Source organism: Nycticebus coucang, chromosome 13 (assembly GCF_027406575.1).
Source record: "Nycticebus coucang isolate mNycCou1 chromosome 13, mNycCou1.pri, whole genome shotgun sequence".
Lineage (NCBI taxonomy): Eukaryota > Metazoa > Chordata > Mammalia > Primates > Lorisidae > Nycticebus > Nycticebus coucang.
This window is the reverse complement of record NC_069792.1, coordinates 34,457,560-34,478,096: the sequence shown is the minus strand read 5'-3', so window position 1 is coordinate 34,478,096 and position 20,537 is coordinate 34,457,560. Positions and strand designations below refer to the sequence as shown.

The following is a 20,537-nucleotide window of genomic DNA, read 5'->3' as shown; positions in this document are numbered from 1 at the left end:
CAGTATCCCACAGGTTTTGGAAGCTTGTGTCTTCATTGTTGTTATGCTCAAGGAAGTTAATGATTTCCTGTTTTATTTCTTCCTGCACCCATCTGTTATTCAACAGAAGATTGTTTAATTTCCATGCCTTTGGGTGGGGTCGAGCATTTTTGTTAGAGTTGAGTTCCACCTTTAGTGCCTTATGGTCTGAAAAGATACAAGGTAAAATTTCAATTCTTTTGATTCTGTTGATATTTGTTTTGTGTCCCAGGATATGATCAATTTTGGAGAATGTTCCATGGGGTGATGAGAAGAATGTATATTCTTTATCTTTGGGGTGGAGTGTTCTATATGCATCTATCAAGCACAGTTGTTCTAGGGTCTCATTTAAATCTCTTATATCTTTGTTTAATTTCTGTTTAGAGGATCTGTCCAGCTCTGTAAGAGGAGTGTTAAAGTCCCCTGTTATGATGGTATTATCAGATATCATATTGCTCAGACTGAGTAAGGTCTGCTTCAAGAATCTGGGAACATTTAATTTGGGTGCATAAATATTTAGAATTGAAATGTCTTCTTGTTGTAGTTTTCCCTTGAGCAATATAAAGTGACCATCTTTGTCTTTTTTGACTTTAGTTGCTTTAAATCCACATGTATCTGAAAATAAGATTGCAACTCCTCTTTTCTTCTGAATTCCGTTTTCCTGAAAAATTGTCTTCCAACCCTTGACTCGGAGCTTTAATTTGTCCTTTGAAGCCAGCTGTGTTTCTTGCAGTCAGCAAATGGATGGCTTGTGTTTTTTAATCCAGTCAGCCAATCTATGTCTCTTCAGTGGGAAATTCAAGCCATTAACATCTATGGAGATAATCGATAAGTGTGGTAGTATTTTATTTGTCTTATTTGGTGAGAGTCCATTGCTTAGTTTTATCTTTTGCATCAGTGTGGAGGTTAGGTTCTGTCCTTTGATTTCTGAGTTCTTACTTTGCTGCTGATCCATTGTGGTGGTCAGTGTGCAGAACAGGTTGAAGTATTTCCTGTAGAGCTGGTCTTGTTGTGGCGAATTTCCTCCATGTTTGTATATCCATAAATGATTTGATTTCTCTGTCAATTTTGAAGCTTAGCTTAGCGGGGTACAGAATTCTGGGCTGAAAATTGTTCTGTTTAAGTAGATTAAAGGTAGATGACCATTGTCTTCTTGCTTGGAAAGTTTCATTAGAGAAGTCTGCGGTCACTCTGATGGATTTGCCCCTGTAGGTCAACTGGCGCTTACTCCTGGCAGCTTGCAGAATCTTTTCTTTTGTCTTGACTTTGGACAGGTTCATCACAATGTGTCTTGGAGAAGCTCGGTTAGAGTTGAGGTGACCTGGGGTCCAATATCCCTCTGAAAGCAGTGTGTCAGAATCTTTGGTGATGTTTGGGAAATTTTCTTCTATAATATTCTCTAGTATGGCTTCCATTCCTCTGGGCCATTCTTCTTCCCTTTCTGGAATTCCTATAACTCGTATGTTGGAACGCTTCATAAAGTCCCATAATTCTGACAGAGAACGTTCTGCTTTCTCTCTCTCTTCTTTTCTGCCTCTTTTACTGTCTGAGTTATCTCAAGAGCTTTGTCTTCTACCTCTGAAATTCTTTCTTCTGCATGGTCTAACCTGTTGCTGATACTTTCCATTGCATCTTTAAGTTCCCTAATTGACCGTTTCAGTTCCTTCAGCTCTGCTATATCCTTTTTATATTCTTCATATCGTTCATCTCTGACTTGATTCTGTTTTTGGATTTCCTTTTGCTCATTTTCCACTTTATTAGCAATTTCCTTCATTGTTTCCATCATTTCTTTCATTGTTTTCAACATGTGTATTCTAAATTCCCTTTCTGTCATTCCTAACATTTCTTTACAGGTGGAATCATCTGCAGTAGCTACCTCATGGTCCCTTGGTGGGGTTGTTCTAGACTGGTTCTTCATGTTGCCTGGAGTTTTCTGCTGATTCTTCCTCATGAGTGATTTCTTTTATCTGTTTCCTTGCCCTAATTTTCCTTTCACTTCCTCTTGCTCTTTAAGTTCTTGTGCCTGTGGACTAGGGGTTACAGGACCAGAAGGGTGAGAAGGTTGAAGAGCAAAAAAGGGATGAAAGAAAGGAGGACCGAGTGATAAGAAAAAAAAGAAAGATAGAGAAAGGAGAGTGGGTGGGTATAAGGAATATTGACAAAAAGAAGAGGGAGACAGGGCAATATAGGTGTACAGTAGGGTACTTTGACACAACCTTAAAAAACCCCACCTTCTTTGGGTGCCCATTTGGGTGGTTCCCTTGAGGTCAGCAGCTCTTTGCTAACCTGATCAGACCCAGTACCCCACCTCCACCAAGTAGAGAGGAAAGACAAAAATGCTATAGATCATACCAAAACAAGCAAACAGAAAACTTTACGGGGATAAAATTGGGTGAAAAACCAAATGATACCGGTAGAAACACTAGCAAAAATGAAGTTCTAGTTATTAAAAAAGGCAGCAATGGGAAATTATAATTAAACTAGAAAAATTGAGAAAGAAAAGGGGATCTGTATGGAAAAGATTGAAATTAAAAAACAAAATAACATCAACAACGTCAAAATAAACAAAAAAAAACAAACAAAAAAAAAGAAAAAATACACAACCAAAAACAAAGCAGTTTGTATATGTTATCGAATTTTGTCTGGGCAACACGTGGTCTTCTGGGGTATGAGATGTTAATCACAGTTCTGATACGACTGGAGGCTGCTGATTTCTCAAACCCCAGCAGGTAGACACCCTAAATCTCTCTTCAGCCCACTTAAAAGGCACTTTGAACTTGTAAACTTGCTGAGCAGAAGCTTTCCCCGCTTTCTCGCTGGAATCACTGCTGAAGTGGCTATCCACTTACCCAGTGTGCCAAAACCGGTCTCACTCTGCCCCTGAGGGTTAGGGCTGCAAGGCGGCTCAGACCCCACCCTTAGGCTACTTGGTTGCTGGGTTACCAGCTCCCACCCGTTTCTAGCTCTGCAACCCTGAGGGCGGAGCTTGCCGGGGCAGATCACTGACAATGGTTCCGTGTGACCCACCACCAAACACTATTAGCTCCGTCTGGCTCAGCGGCTCAGACTGGGGCCCTAGACAATGGCCAAAGTTCTCCGCACTCCCACTCAGGCCCTCCCTAAGGCAGTTCAACTGAGTGCCAAGTCCAAGGACACCAAAACAGTTCACAGGTAAGGCCTTTCTGGTTTGCAGTCTCGCTGCTACTGAACTTACAGTTGTGGGCGGGTTTAGACGGATTGAACACACGTGACCACTTGCCGTTTTTCCACTGTTTTAGTCCTCCTCTTGGGTTCCAGAAGTCTCTCGCTGACTCCCCGTATCCTCATGGGAGTTATGATAGGCAAATCCCACCAGCCAGAGATGCCTGAAGTCCTATCTCCCCAGACTCACGGTGCCCATATGCAAGGAAGCTGTTACTCGGCCGCCATCTTGCTCCACCTCCATATTTTATTATTTTTATTTTATTTTATTTTTAATTTTATTATTTTTAATATTTATTATTTTTATTTATTATTAATTTTTTGGCTTTTATTATTTTTCATTTCAATACATGCATACAATGTGCAATGATCCAATGAGGATAATTAACATACGAACATTTAAAATCCTCTCTTCTAGCTATTCAAGAACATACCATGAATTGCTCATTATAGTCACCCTACAGTGCTATAGAACACCGAAACTTATCCCTCCTTTCTAGCTTTACTTTGTATTCATTAACCAACATCTCCTTATATACCCTCCCTTCTTCCTTCCCAACCTCTAATAACCACTATTCTACTCTCTTTTTCTATGATATCAATTCTTTAAGCTCCCACATATGAGTGAAAACATGGAGTATTTGCCTTTCTCTGTCTGGCTTATTTCCCTTAACATAACGTCCTCCAGGTTCACCCATGTTGCCTCAAATGAAAGGATTTCATTATTTTTTTACAGCTGAAGGTATTTCATGGTGTATATATGACACGTTTTCTTCATCCATTCACACAATGTTGGATGCTCAGGTGGATTTCCTATCTTGGCTATCGCAGATAGAGCTGTAATAAATGTAGGGATGCAGATGTCTCTTCAACATACTGATTTCTTTTCCTTTGCATATATGCTCAGGAGTGGGATTGCTGAATCATATGGTAGTTCTATGTTTTTATTTCTGAGGAACCTCCATACTCTTTTCTATAATAGCTGCTCCAACAGAGTACAAGTGTTCCTCTTTCTCCACATCCCTCCCAGCATTTTTTTTTTGACTTTTTGATAATATCCATTCTAATTGGGGTGAGATGATATTCTGGTTTTGATTTACATTCCTCTGATGATTAATGATATTGAGTATTTTTTCCTGTACCTGCTGGCTATTTTTATGTCTTTTTTTGAGTGGTAGCTATTTAACTCGTTGCCCATTTTTTAATTGAATTATTATTTTTTGCAGTTGAGTTTCTATCTACCTAATTGTTTAGGATTAAATAAAATTATGCACATAAAATTTTTACCATACAATCTGACACTACTGTAAGAATAGTATTGTAAATCATTATTTGGAGCAGAAATTATCCAAACTATGCAATTTATTTTGTATGTAATATTTTCTCTGAATTCTATATAGAAAATACTTCACCTGTTATCAAAAGCAAATGTATTTGGAACTTCTAAATGGGTCTGGACAATATTATCACATTAAAGAGCTTCAGGGAAGTCTGTTGTAGATTCAAGTACCTCAGTACCCTCTTACTAAAAATGTGATATTGGCTGCTTCTAAATAAGCCTACAGACCAAGATGCTTTGTCCTAACTTATTGAGATGTGTTATTGCTTCTGTTGTCGAGATTTTGTTAGTAGTATTTTACCATAATGGTAGAAATAGCACAAACTTACATAGCTATATTTTTTGAAAATAGATTTTCTATTTTAAAAATTTCATAAGAAACTATTAACAACTTCAAGAGATCCATTGTGCAGTATGGTAACTGTAGTTAATAACAATGTGTACTTGAAAATTGGTAACTGAATAGATTTTAAGTGTTCTTACCACAAAATTTAAGTACGTGAGGGAATGCATGCTAACTAGCTTGATTTTGATATATTTAGCCGATTTATAATGGCTAAATTGTGTTGAACACTATAAATAAACATAACTTTTGTTATTTAAAATAAAGGAAAATTTAAGAAGAAAATATGAATTATTTTCACATCTAATACATTTCTACACATTCTGAATACTACCTCGCATTTAAAAAAGCCTTCAAAAATATTTGAATCAATGAATTAACAAATGATATTCAAAACAGTTGTGAAAAGTGGTGATAATTACAAACCTCCAATCTCTTATCCTCCAATCTAAAAATACAAAGAATTCTGAAAACTGATTTTTTTTTTCCCAGAATTTAGTTGGTGGCAAAGCCTAATGGGACCTGAAGTCATCCGGCAGCAAAACCTGAAGTGAACTTATGGGGGCCCATTTACTATGAATATTCACATTTCACTACAAATACACTAGTGTGTTTGATTACATGGTACTGTCCCAGGCACCTCTGGTAGACTTAGATTAAAATGTGGGTATAATAAATGTACCATAATAACTTTCTTAAGTGCCAAACAAATTCTGAATTCCAAAATATATATGGCTGAAAGGATTGCTGTATTGCGTACCCTTTTCTATGACTCTACCTTGCATTAAATACTCCTGTGGCTTCCCAATGGACGTGGATGAAATCCCCACTCTTTTCCATGACGGTAAGGCCTTGCAGGACCCGGCTGCAAGGACCCATCCTCCCCAGCATAATCCTTCCCACTCTCAGGTGTTCTGCATGACTCCTCACCGAGTTATTTTCACCTCATGCCATTTGCACTTGTAACTCCTGTTAGCACTGTTCCTTGCTCCTCCTTTTTTACAGAGGTCCAGTTTCTTCCTTCAGGTATAACTCAAATTTGTCCTCCACACAGAGGCCTTTCCTAACTTACCCACTATTGGTTTCTGCTACTAATCTCTACCAAGCACCCTGTTTAGTTGCTTCACAGCAATTACATCTATCTATAACCATTATTTTAGTTTTTGTTTGTTGTCTGCTTCTCCCTCCAGATTCTGAACTCCGTGAAGGCAAGGCCCTTTCACTTTATTCAATTTCGTATGCCCAGACCTTAGCGCTACATCTGGTACACTGAGTTGCTCAACATATATTTGCTAATTTGAATGAATGAATCATCAAACAATTTTCATCTCAGACATGCTGACGTTGGGATAAGACTCAAAGACCTCATCAGATAACTAATCAAAACTAATACAGTAAGGAAGAACTAACTTCTTATATGTGAATATAATTTGTATATAACTTTGTTCTTGGTATAAAGAACTAAATCCTGAAAGCATCAATGCAGGTATGCAAGCTCTGGTTATAAGAGAGATGATAAGTGATTCTCTATTTGGCAATTACTCTGATGACATTTTAATAAAATCGTCTCTTGGACTTACTGCCTTTGTTAACATGTGCTGCCTCGTTCTGGCCTGGTGCCTTAGTTCTTGCTTAAATGCGTGTCTTTATGCCCTAGCTACATGGAATGGAAACAGCACCATTTCCCCATGAGAAACTGATTGTAAAAGAAAATTTTCTAGGTTTCTAGAATTACCTCCTATTTCCAGAATGTAGTGTCTAAGTTCTCATAAGAACTCTTTATTGGTGTGTTAAATTTTGTTTCCACATAAAATCAGAAAGTTTTGAGTTTGTATCATATCTGTCATGATGATTTCTGGGAGTGATAAAATTTTGTACAATGATGCACTATATGTATAAGCCTCCAGAACTGGCCATTTGCCAAAAGTCTGCTTGTTCCAGAAAGGGTGGCATTTTTTGTCCCTGTGTTTCTGCCCTGAAGCTAAGGGAGGAAGCTGAGTTTAGTGGTTAGTGCAATAGACTGAGTCAGCAAGCTTAGTTTCTATATTTGGTGATGTGATTTGCTGAAAACCTTTTGGCAAACCAACTCTGACTAAATGATGAAAGAAGTCTTTGTTCTCTTATATGTAACTTTCCTATGATTTTGTGTGAATACTATCTTCATTGCTACTACTCTGAAATTCTGGAACATATCTCTGGGATGTTTGTCCTTTCTTTTTCTTTTAGTGATGGCCTAGTTAGAAGCAGCAGCAATTAAGAAACAAACTAAACCAAATACCAGACCCCAGCTTCACCCACATACACCCACACCCAGACGAGTTACACACACAGGTGTAATCACAGGTTATGTACAACCTAAAAAGGCCATTTGTCCACACAGATGAGAATAAGAATGAAGGCCTCTGGAGCTGGGCCCAAATAAGCACCAAGGCCTTGCATAAAGCCCATGCAACAAGAGCGAGCAAAATAATCCCTTACAATATAGATACAATGTTGGTCCTTTAACTTTTAACTTTTTCACTCTCTTCAGATACTTAATGTAAAAAGGAAAAAAAAAAAATATTCCCTGTTAAAGTAGATAAAGTACCTGTTGGGTACAAAATATTTTGCAGGGTAGAAGTTTCCTTACCCAGGTGCCTACTACATTCTAACTTTGTGAAACTTTGTTTGCAGCGAGGCAACACCCAGGCTAACAACACAGGTAAGTACTTTGGGGGTTCTAACTAAAGGGTAAATATTTGTTAGATAATTTTAAACAATTCCATTACATCAATGTAAAAGAAGAATGTTCATCAAACTATTGTTAATAACTGCAGAATTTGTTCAAAAACTTAAACATTTATCAATAGAAAAGTAATAAATAAAAGAGCAGAAATAAAGTTAAATTTTATAAATTAAAAAACTTAAATAAACAAGTATAGAATACTGTGTTACATGAACCCATGTATAAAGTGTTTGGGGTATATATGTATATAAATGTATGAAGAATTATTTGAGTGCATAGATATTAATATCGATTTTCTACGAATAGGAGACTTTCAGAGATACTTACTTTCTTCTTTATGTTCTTCTAAAGCAGGCATCCTCAAACTTTTTAAACAGGGGGCCAATTAACTGTCCCTCAGACCGTTGGAGAGCCAGACTATAGTTTACAAAAAAAAAACTATGAACAAATTCCTATGCACACTGCACGTATTTTATTTTGAAGCAAAAAAACAAAACAGGAACAAATACAATTCACACCTCCTCATGTGGCCTGTGGGCCGCAGTTTGAGGACCCCTATTCTAAAGTATGTTCTAACATAAATTTATCATAAAAATACAAATAAAGGTATTTGAATTAAAATATTTTTGCATTTTTCTTATCACTGATAGATAAGCAATAAATAAGAAATTAAACATCATCACAATCCCAACAGATAACCACTATTAACATTCCTGTATATTTTATTACATATGAAAACTTATTGTTACACAAATAGTATGGTACGTACATAATATTTTATAATCAGGGGAGAGGAGAGGGTGGTTTGGGATGCTCCCACTGAATGGGCACAATGTAGGGGTGTATGGCACACCTTTTGGATGCAGAACATACTAACAAGAGGGACTCTACTTAACAAATTCAAATACTGTGATTTGGTTGTTTGTATCCTCACATTAACCTGAAATTAAAAAATAATTGTCATAATTTTTTCACTTTATAGTATATTATGAGCCTTTTTTCAAACCATTATTAGTTTTATATTCCTAATGTCAGCTAGTATTTTGTAGTACAGATATATCACAATTATTTAACCAATCTTCTATTTTTAGAAAGTTATGTGCTAATACTCTGCCAGTATAAAAGAAATAAGATGAACATTCTTATAACTAAATTGTCAATGACTAGAGATCTTTCTCTAAGACAGTAGAGGACTGAGTCAGCCTATCTACCATCAGACAAAGGCCCTATTATTTCCCTTGTGGCAAAAAGCAGAGCTCAGCCTATCAGCCATTTCTTCTGGATCTATAATCAATACTCCAAGGCAAAATCTGCCCTGTCAATGGGGCTTGCTTCTCCAGATTCCCAGATCTAGGCCATGTAATTCCTCATAATTTTCTTATGCCATTGTCACTTTAAGGAAATTTTTAAAAATATTTTGTCCGGTATTTTGAGTTGTCTTTAGTAAGAGAATTATTCCAAATATCAGTGTTTCATTACGAAAGTGAAATTAAAGTATCTTTATAGTTATCTGTCACTTCCTACTTGAAACCCTCCACGGTTTCCCTGAACCCTTAGAAAAACCTAAGTCCCCTACTAACTCGCAGTGATAAGGTCTCACATGCTCTATTCCCCACCCAAATCTCAGACTGCACCTTGGCCCACATGACCCCTCTTTCAGCAAGCTTTGGTCACTCTTTGGCTCTGTCTGGCTCCACCTTAGGGTTATGGAGTTGCTAGTCTCTCTGCCCAGAATGCCATTGGCCCCAGAAGTCCTCTTGCCTACCATCTGCTCATTGTTCAGGTCTCAGTTGAGCCCTCCCTGACTGCTGCAAGTACAGTTGCCTCCACCCTGCCCACCCCCTATCATTTGGGGTATCCTTCCTGCTACACATTGGAGGAATAAGAGTTGTCTTGGGCCCCACAGTAAGTACACAAACACTAATGACAAAAGAAGATCCATGCATACTTTGTGTGATATCTGACACCACAGATAAACAAAAGAAGTCCTCACAGAATCAGTATGTGACTTGTAGAATGCAGATTGGACATCCCAGTGTCTACATAGTTTTAATTTTTTCTAGCTGCATTTATCATTCTCCGCCATTTGTTGAAATCATGTAAGTTCCATCTTGCTATGGTCCGAGTGTGTCCCCTAACGTTTATGTGTTGGAAACTTTATTCCCAGTGCAACAGCGTTGGGAGATGGGGCCTAATAAGAGGTGATTAGGTCACAAAGACGCTGCCATCATAACTGCATTAATGTCATTTTCATAGGAGTGTGTTAGTTATTGCGAGAATGAGTTATAAAAATGAGTGTGGCTCCTTTCTGCTCTCTTACTTTTGCCTGCCCCTTTGCCTTTCACCCAGAGCAAGCAAGAAGGCCCTAGCCAGTTGCAGGACCCTCAACCTTGGACGTGCTAGCCTCCAGAACTGTAAGAAATAAATCACTGTTCTTTATAAATTAATCAGTCTCAGCTATTCTTTTATAGCAGCACCAAATGGATGAAGACTCATCTCCTCACACTAGAATGTCAGTTCCATGACAAATGACTCTCACTCTATCTTGTTCATCATGTCAGTTGTCACCAGTACCTTTAAAAAAAGTGCTCTTTTAAAAACATTATGACCCTCTTTTCAGACATTTTCAAAGTGTGGAGCGTGGATGAAAGAACTCTGGGAGGAGGAGGAAATAGAAGCAGGAGAGGGACTGAGTCAAAGTAAATGTTTATGTATGATCTGGTGACAGAGCCTGACAGGCCAGATGTCATAAGACTCCAGTTATTCTCCAGTTGCTATGTGACCACTGGCAAGTCATACCACTCTGCCTTTCACAACATTTCAAAATATGTGTCATTCAGCTTTTTAAACCAGTTTACCAGCTTTAGCAGGTCTTCCCACCAAGCCACATCACACATGATCCACCCAACAGCAGTGAATTCTAAGAGGAGAACAGTGAGTTCATGAAACTCAGAGAAAAGCTATAATTATTCTCATAAACTTAGAAGTGAATTTTAAAAACAACAGACATTAATAATCATTGATTTAGCTGGGCTCACACCTGTGATCCCAGCACTTGGGAGGCCGAGGCGGGTGGATTGCCTGAATTCACAAGTTCGAGACCAGCCTGAGCCAGAGCAAGAACTCATCTCTAAAAATAGCTAGGCTTTGTGGCGGGCACCTGTAGTCCTAGCTACATGGGAGGCTGAGGCAAGAGAATCACTTAAGCACAGGAGTTTGAGGTTGCTGTAAGCTATGATGCCATGGCACTCTACCAAGGGTGACAAAGTGAGATTCTGTCTCCAAGAAAAAGAAATAGTAATGATTGATTTATAAGCAGCAAGAATTGAGTGATAGCCTAAGTTGATGTGGCAGTATCAAAATCTAGGTGCCAAAATACGGTTCTCAATGCTTTTAAGATCATAGCACAATTTCAAGATTCAGAATTTTTAGAAAACAGTTGCATAGATTAAGCCTCAAGAAATCACTGAATATTTTAACAACAAATGCAACATAACCACTACTAGTATATAATGCCTTACCTTGCCTACAAAGATCACACAGTCATGATTCCTATAACTGTCCATCCTCAGGCACTCAGACTCTGCTTGAAGAGAACAGCTGATGCCCTGACAGTGCTCAAGGACATATCCAAAAGTTAAGTCATCTCTATCCTGTACATTTTTTTTTTTTTTGTGAGGGTTTGACTTGTGTTAAACTGTCTTTCTTATAGTAAATCTTATCTAATTTGCACCATGTTCCACAAACAACTCAGGTTTAGTTCTGCTCAACAAACATTGCCTGTTAGAATACTTCACTGCAGTAAAGCAAACGTATGCACTGACCAAAATTGGGCAGCCTGTTCCTAGTAGAGTGGAGCGCCGTAACATACCAGTTCTGAAGCAATCCTGCACTCTAATTCCTGTTTCAAACTTCCTTATCCCACAGACATTAAGTGCACTACTTCTGGGTCAGTAAGAGATCTGATTAAAGTTGAATAGTTTGTATAAAGATAAGAAATCTGATTTTAAAAAAATGGATTGTAACAACATCATAAAGGGCATTAATTAACATTAAAATGTGATAAATAGGCATCAAGAATCCATTAATTTATTAATGAATTTATTCATTCAGCAAATATTTATTGAGCATCTTCTGTGGGCCGGGTTCTCTGAATGCTAGAGAGAGAGCAGTGCATGAAGTCCCTTTCCTCATAGAGCTTACTTTCCACTGGGGGAGGCAGATACTAACCAAAATATTTTTAAAAACAAGACAAACACATAGTCAGAATTAGTGATAAAGGTGAGAGCTATGGAGAAAAATTAAGTAGCTTAGGACAACGATCCCCAACATTTTTGGCCCCAGGAAAAACAATTTTTCTAAGGGAGGGGGGATGGAGCAGGAGGTAGAGCTCAGGCAGTGATGTGAGAGGTGGAAGCAGCTATAAATACAGATGCAGCTTTGCTTGCTGCCCAGCCTCTCACCTCCTGCTGTGCAGCCTGGTTCCTAACAGGCCACAGAGCTGATTCAAGGCCTGGGGGTTAGGGACCCCCAGCTTAGGGGAATTGAGAGTGTGAGGGATGGGGGGCAGCTATGACACATAGTGTGGTCTGCAGTGACTCACAGCTAGGGTGACACATGAGACTAGATCCAAAGGAAGTGAGAAAGTGTGGGCTGCAGATGCCTAGGGAATAACCAAACATATTGAGTGAACTAGGGGAAGATTGGTCCAGGCAGAGCTGACAAGTGCAGAGGCCCTGGGGCAGTCCAGCTAAGGGAGTGTTGGAGAAGACAGCCGTAGAGATGAAATCAAGAGGGTTGCTGGGACACTAGAGACACAGGCAGATCAAACAAATATTTCTAAAGACTTTGGCTTCTGCTCCAGGTGAAATGAGAAGCCGGTGAAAGGTTCTCAAAAATGCTAGCTCTGGGAGGATAAAGGTGCAAACAGGCAAAGAAAGAGAAATAATGATGGTGTTTGAGGGTGCTATCTGTGAAACAGGTGAGAAGTACAGTAGACCCTCCTTAGTTTACAACTCCTTACATTGATACCTTAAGTTGACCTATTTTCATAGACCGGACATATATCACATGTATGTAACTGTACAGTAGGCCTAGTTCCTTATGTTGAGCACCTCCATATGTTGACCAGTTTGTTATAGTCCCTCAGGTGGTCAACTTACAGAGGTTCTACTGTAATTGAATTCTGCATCAATTCCAAAGATAAAACTAAAATAACTGGCTAATTGGATTATATATGAGATGGAAAAGAAAGATAAAAATCAAAGATAACTCTAAGGCATTTAGCCCGAGAATTGGAAAACTGATGTTTCCATGCACTGAGATGGAGAAGACTTTAAGAGAAAACAGATTTGAAATTTAAAAAAAATAATTAAGAAATTTGATTTTAGGTAACTTGGGAAAACATTAAGTTAGCACCCCATGCTATCCAAATTAGCAGTCACTAAGCTCATATGGGTATTTAAATTTACATTGTAATTAATTAAAATTTAATTAAGAACTAATTGAGCTTAACACATTTCGAGTGTTTAATACACACCCACATGTGACTAATGGCAACCATAGTGAGGAATGCAGACATTATAGAGCAAGGGTGTCCAACCTCTGGCCCATGGACCACATACTGTTTATTTGAGGCCCATTTTGCTATCTGTGGTGTCGGGTATCGTGAAAAGTATGGAGAGACCTTTTTTTTTTTTAGCTCATCAGCTTTCATTAGTGTTTGTGTATTTAATGTGTGACCCAAGATAACTCTTATTCTTTCCAATGTGTGGCAGAGAAGAAAAAAGGTTGGGCACCCCTGTTAGATTACTTTCACATCACAGAAAGTTCTACAGGGCAGTCATGGTGGGATGTTATAACTTTACTATTTTCTGGGCTCTTTGCTATGTGTTTTACATACATTACCTAATTTAACATTTAAAACAGCTCTATGAATCAGGCAATGTTTTATTCTTTTATAAAGTAACTAGGGTTCAGAGAACCTAAATAATTCATCCTAAGTCACACCAAAGTAGAGAGCCAGATTTGGATTCCAGGACTGTCAGCCTCCACACAGCCCAAGCACTTAAGTCATCACATTCTGTTCTACAAAAATTAAACTGGTTTGAAATGATACATGTATCTATAGAATGTTTAGTAGGTTTTTGGCAATAAAGAGTTGACACATATAAAAGAAATGAGATTTGCTCATTCTGTAGGAAAATCTCCCCAGAGATCCTGTGTGCTGTTAAATTACACACGAGGCATTCCAGCATGCCATCTGATAAGAGGAAATAAAAATTAGCAATGAAGGCATTGGTTTTAGGTCTGCTGATAAAGGAGTGGTCATTGAAGAATTGCACAGCAGAAAGAAAAGCTTAACAGATACTACACAGCATAAACTGAAGAAATACTTTTTCTTCCCAGTGGTTCTCAACTACAGTGGTAGCATGCCCTTAGGGGACATTTGAAAATGTATAGCGTGCTTGAGGTACACAAGTGGGTACTGTGGACATTTTGTGGCCATGATCTTAGGATGCCAAATCCCATGATGCTTACCACATTTTAACACAAATTGTCAACAGCTCTCCTGTTTAAGAAATATGGGCCTACAGTTCCTCCCACTGGTGATACCCCACAGTCCATTAACTAGGCATTAAAATACAGTGGCTAAAATAGCACGGGTTATATAGTCAGGTAAACTCGTGTTCCAATTCATGCTCTGACTTACACTAGCTGTATGGCTTGGAACCTAGACTCTGGGCTTAGTTTCCTCATCTATAGAGGGCAGAAAAACCATAGTTAACACACATCATCTAGGGCAGTTCTGAGAAACATAAAACACTGAGTACTTGTCCCAGGGAAAATGTGGAATAAACACACAATTATTATTATTAGAAGCAGAAAAGAGGACTAAAAGAGGAACTCTAGCCTAGAGATTAAAATAAGCAGGACGGAAATTCAAATAGAAAGGAAGTCTAGAACAGTATTGTCCAAAAAAAGACTATGGATGAAAAAATGCAAGCACATGAATTTAAATTTTCCCTAGCCACATTAAAAAAGGTAAGAAAATGGCAAAATCAATTTTATTAATAGGTTAATACTTAGGTAACCAACTATATCCAAAAATGTTATGTCAATATGTAATCAATATTTAAAAAATCAGAAGTATTTTACTTTTCATACTAAGACTTCCAAATCTCATGTGTACATCTCAATTCAGACTAAAGGGTTGAGAGCCACATCTGATGGCTACATATTAAAACAACACAGGGCTAGAGTATTAAGTGTGGAACTCTTGCACTGACTGCTAGTTTGAGGTATTTTTCTTTCTTTTTTTTTTCTTTTGAGACAAGAGTATCAAGCTGTTGCCCTGGGTAGAGTGCCATGGTGTCACAGCACACAGCAACCTCAAACTCTTGGGCTTAAGTGATTCTCTTGCCTCAGCCTCCCAAGAAGCTGGGACTACAGGCTCCCAATGCAACACCCGGCTATTTTTGTTGTTGTTGCAGTTGTTGTCGTTTTAGCTGGCCCAGGCCAGGTTCAAACTTGCCACCTCGGTGTATGTGGCCAGCGCCCTACTCATTGAGCTATGGGCACCACCCTAATTTTAGGTATTTCTTAAGAGTCTTACCAGTTAACGCCTCACACATGGAGGGAAGTTTCAAGTTTCAAATAGTACATGTAGGGACTTTAGACTCAGGGTCTCTGTATGAGCTGAGAAAAGGCAGTGTTACAAAATAACCAAACATATTTGAGTGAACTTGATGGTGAGTTTACAAGGAGGCTTTAGTACTTCCTGTGTCCTTAAATGAGTGAGCGAATCAAAAACCAGCTTTTTATTTGCAGAATAGAGATAATGGTACCAGCCCCTTGAAGGATGCGCTGAGGACCACCCACATACCAAAGCTTTAGACCAGAGTTGACAACTTACTTCACCAAATATGAACTGCAGATACCAGTCTTGGGATTTAAGAAATAGAATAGACATTCGCTGGAATTCCAGTTACACTTCACATAGCATACTATGCATATTTGTGTAAACATACACCAGAATTTTAGAGCTGAATTACTTTTATGACTTGAGTACAATGTTCTTATAAAGCTGGGAGTATTTCCTCATATTGAGGGCAAACATGTGTCCATTGTGCTCAATATATCTTACCCTCTAGCATGTGGTAGGACCTCAGTAAGATTACTAAATGAGTTTTAGCTACAAAATTTCTGAATAATATCTATAAACACACTATTAAAGGTCAGATTTAGTCAATGATGCTAATTTAACCTTTATTTTAATATTTGAGTTATAAAGTTTATGTAGCTACCTTCTAAAGAGAACAGTCTCTGCCAGAAATTTAAGATTCTAAGTTTTTCAAAGTTCCAGTAGTGCAAGGTAAGCTTAAGTGATTGGTACTGTATTTGCCTCCAAAGTAGCTCTACATACAATTTCAATATAGCACCCTCAAGACTATGTTAGAATATATCCAATTTATAATTATTCAAACTTATTACTAATGTTCTATAAAGTTAAATACATACAACATGTACTAGCACAAACATTTTTATTTATTAACCAAAGAGAGGAATCTAATTAAACCAACACTTTGAAATAGTTGCATGTAAAATATCTGTGATAAAGATCATTGGATACAGTAATGAAAAAAGAAAAGCAGTATGGAGTCTTGCTCATTGAACTGAGCTTGTTCATTCTCATAACTAATTCCTGCCAAGAGTGATGATGGAATTTTTATTCTACTTTTTCATAGACCCGAGTACAGGTGACATTGTTCATGATGCATTCCTAGGAGAAAGAATGATATTAAAGAAAGAAGTTAGTCTTACTTTCCAGAGCAATGACAGTAATACAATGTTAGGATTAGAATCCCACAAAGCCTTCTAACCTACTTCATAAATGGAGAAATTTGCGTTCCTGGGTTTGAGAGGACTGGAACCTGTTGTTTTGCTTATAATATACTTTACTGAAAACTAAAGTGTTGAGTATCTATAAACCATTCCTTTGGTCTTGGCAAAGTATTATTCCTCAACTTAAAGAAAGGGGAAAATGTATGCTAAGATGACAGCTGGGTGCATCGCCAAGACTACTCTGTAAAGTGGCAGAGTAGAGCAAGGTCTACAGGTGCTAGCTACATCCTCATGTCACTTCCCTATCCCCACATAATCAATGTTCTAGTATTTAACTATTAGTTTATATATTTTTTCTTCTCAAACTTAGCTATCCTGATAATGATCAATGATACAGCATCCTTATGTGAATGAAACAAGAAGTCCAGTGAGATATAAGCAGCTTGACACTTACCACCACTAATTTCCCATCTGTCAATTTTCTTGTTATTGTGCTTTCTTTCCCATCCCATTCTTGATGTTGAACCAATGCGCCATCTGTATAGTTGCAGACAGTCTGGAAAAATAAAGTATACTTCTTAATCTTCCAAAGTATATTACAAGAGAGTTTCCATGCCTCATAACCTCCTAATCAACAATTTTCTCATTTTTTTTTTCCTTCCTGGGTTTACTTCATTAACCCATACTGATTTTATTCACAATATAAATGGTGCTTCTCAATGTAGAAGCTTATAATAGAACCTCATTTTGTGAAACTGGTACTTTTACTAATTTGTCATAACTCAATTCATAAAATAATTTTTCCATTAAGCTCTTGCCTATAAATAGTAAAAATATTATTAGTAATAATACAGTGATAACTAACCTGAGTTTTTCTGCCATCAGCTGTATTTTCTTCAAACTTCTCTCCCAAGACACAAGAAAACTGTGTTGTTTTCAAAGTGCTTTCAGTTTTTATGGTGAGGTTTTTGCCATCACAAGTGATGATACAATCTGGTTTGGCCATTGCACCCATTTTTCGTAGAGCTAGCCCCACTCCTGTAAAATGTTAAATCATGTTAAATTAGACAAACAGCAAAGTTACCATTCAGACAATAAAAGTCATAATTCAAAATATGCTTAGTATATTTTCACTTATTTCCTTATTGATAACTATCCTAAACATATATTCAGTGCTCACCATGCATCAGCACTTTACATATATTAATTCATATAAGCCTTACACAACCCGTGAAGCCAACTGTGCCCGGAGGAGGCTGTGTGAGGGGGAGATTTTACTGTCTGTTTTACAGATGAGAAAGTGACACACTAAAGTAACTTGCCCAAGCTCATTCAGCTAGGAAGAGATGGGAGCTACAAACCAACAGTGTGGAGAATCTTGCTCCACATTTCGGCTCTTGGACACCATGCTATGCTGGCCTTCAGAAAGTGAGGGGGAGAAATAGACTTCTAAACTTTATTTACCAAAGCAGTTAATAGAAGGTAGAGATAAATATTCAAATCTGCAAACTCTGGAGCTTGCTCAGTCTTTTTTTCTTTTGCTAGATTCTGCCATTACATTCTATGACTCCAGCACACAGTCTGGTATTCACACGGCCCTTGATAAAGAGTTGATTAATATACTACACAAAATAGAAATCAATTCTGAGATATTCAAATAGCACAATGTTTTAAGAGTTAGTGGCACAAATAAAATGCTAATAAATGGAAAAGATCTTACCCCTAAAAATAGAAAACATTTCATAGATACATTAAGTCCATTACTATCAGTTTAATTTATACAGCTATGAAATTTCTTATTGTTCAATTATATATTAACGTATGATCTATTGCCCCTTAGAGTTAACATTTATAAGGAGCCTTGGATCTAAGCCAAATCCTGTTTCACAAATGAGGAGACTACAACTTGAACAGCATGGCTGTATGGATGAGGAATACTTGCACAGGCTTTAAATTTTCCCTCTGAGCCTTCTCTTTTGCCAGCTCAAGGCTGATGCTACATGTTGGTAGCTGAGTCATTTACTCTTACTTTGAACAAAAATAAACAGGTTTAACTCTTTTCACCTCTTGATTTTTTCCTAATGAATTGAGTCTTGACACCCTTCATGACTCCAAAATCCTAGAAACAAGCCCTCTCACCCAGAATACAATTTTCAATGGGCAGAGAAAGTGCTCTATGTTGGGTCTCACAATTGTGCACCTACATACACTATTTCTTCAATGAATAGAATAAATGGCTTTTTCCACAGTCATCTTTATCTAGATGTACAGGAAAATAAGAGAAAAATATTGCCTTCTTGTTTTACCAACAATATCATAAATACACTCATGATTCACCAGAAACCAGCCTTAACACCACATAGTCTTTGACAAACGTTAGTGAAGAAGTGATTGAAATGCTCCTTTGACTACAACAGAGGTCATCACACTGACTTCCCCTTGCAGATAGACTCCTGAAGCACCCTCTTAGTCTCAGCAATCTCTTGGGGCTGGAAGCCTCCTTCCAGAGGGGATTCATTTTATGCTTTTAATAATTCCATCTCCCTTTCCAGCTGCTTGTGACAAAGGTCTATTTTTGGTACATATTCACTGTCTCAAACAAGCAAGCAATCGCTGTCCCTGGCTTAGAAAAAGGGCAGTAAGAGAAAATGAAGCATTACCGGTATTTGAGAGATAGAGAACCTGACTTCCTACAGAGACTCATTCTCCCTAGTAAAGCTTTAAGTCAAGTGCCCTCTGTAAGGCCACACCCATCTCCAAGCAGTTAGCAGCCTCGGGAGGGTCTGGCAGTTTCTGCTACGGCTTTCCAAAAAAGCCCACTGCCTCCTGTAATGATAGGAGGCCCTCAAGATGCAGAGGCCAAGATGACATTGCACAGCCTCCTCCAGGCACAGCTGCCTTCACGGGGCACCTCCCACAGGCCACTAACACACTGGGATGTCCCAGCCTGGCAGGGCCAGCAGCAGGTCAGTGAGGCCAGCGCCACGCCTCTCAATGCTGCGGGCCAGGTGAGGGGAGCAAAGAGTGAGGAAGCCCCGGTCCTTCACGGGGCGCCAACTCAAAGGGCCGGACTCCACTGTGGGGGCTGGCAGAGGACCTGGAGGAAGTAGGGCCGACAGAGAAATAGAAACTTAAGCTGTAGCCCGGTTCAGACCCTCTACTGGGGGAAACCGCGAGTCACCACCGCGTCCTCGCCCAAAAGAGGGAGGAGAATCCACGCGCCGTCAAGGAACAAAAGATCAGGCAGGCTGGGAAAGGGGAGCGGGTGTTTGCCACGATGGGGAGAGTGGGAGAGAGAGGAAGGGGAAGGAAAAAGAGGAAAGTTAAGGGGGCTGCCAGGAGGGGGTAGAAAGAAGTGCAGCTTGGCTTGGGGGATGCTGCCTGGGCAAGAGGAAATTAGTAGAAGAGAAGTAGGCGGACCATGAGGTGGAACCTCGGGCGGCGCGCGCGCTCCCCTCTCCTCGCCGTCAGCTCGCGCGCTGCTGCGCCGCGCTGCACGCAGGGGCCGCGTGGTGGCAAGGAGATAGAAGGGTCCCGGGGGTAGGCAGCCAAGCATCCCCCGTCCTGGAACCTGGCGCGGTGATGGGGGCTAGGGACGGTCGGCCACACACATGCCGCCTTGCGGGCGCTGCCGGGTCGGGTGCCTCACCTAGTTCCTTCATGTATTCATCGAAGCCTTTGCTGTCCACCAGGCGCCATCTTCCTACAAGCTGCTGAACGGCGGCCATGGTGGGCGCGGGCGGCGGGCGGGCGGGCGGCTGGAGCAGAGGAGGGTCCGGCGTGGGGCGCTGGCGGTACGCGAGCCGGCGTCTGCTTTATGAAAGCGGCCGGCGTGGCGCGGTTCCGGGCGGCCAATGGGAGGCGCGCCTCGCCCGGCCCCCGCCCCGCCCCCCGCGCGCCCCTTGGGCCGGGCTCCCGGGGTCCGGAGGTACGAACCCGTTCCACCTGGCCCGGGTTGTGAGGGCTCCTGGGCCGCCTTCCGCAAGCCGGAGCTTGCCCGCGCGCCCCACGCCTTCCCGGACGCCGGCACCCTACGTTCCGGCGCCTCCGCGCGCCCAGGAAGCCCC

General features: G+C 39.7%; 1 protein-coding gene across 1 annotated transcript; it reads right to left on the bottom strand.

Moving 5' to 3' along the window:
- Positions 1–16,152: 16,152 nt before the first annotated feature.
- On the bottom strand, positions 16,153–20,256 carry FABP5 (fatty acid binding protein 5). Its single transcript, XM_053559114.1, has 4 exons — positions 20,120–20,256; positions 17,336–17,508; positions 16,925–17,026; positions 16,153–16,408 (listed from the first exon to the last, which is right to left on the bottom strand). The coding sequence occupies exons 1-4, from the start codon at positions 20,196–20,198 to the stop codon at positions 16,355–16,357; spliced, it is 408 nt and encodes a 135-aa protein (XP_053415089.1). The 5' UTR covers positions 20,199–20,256; the 3' UTR covers positions 16,153–16,354.
- Positions 20,257–20,537: the final 281 nt, after the last annotated feature.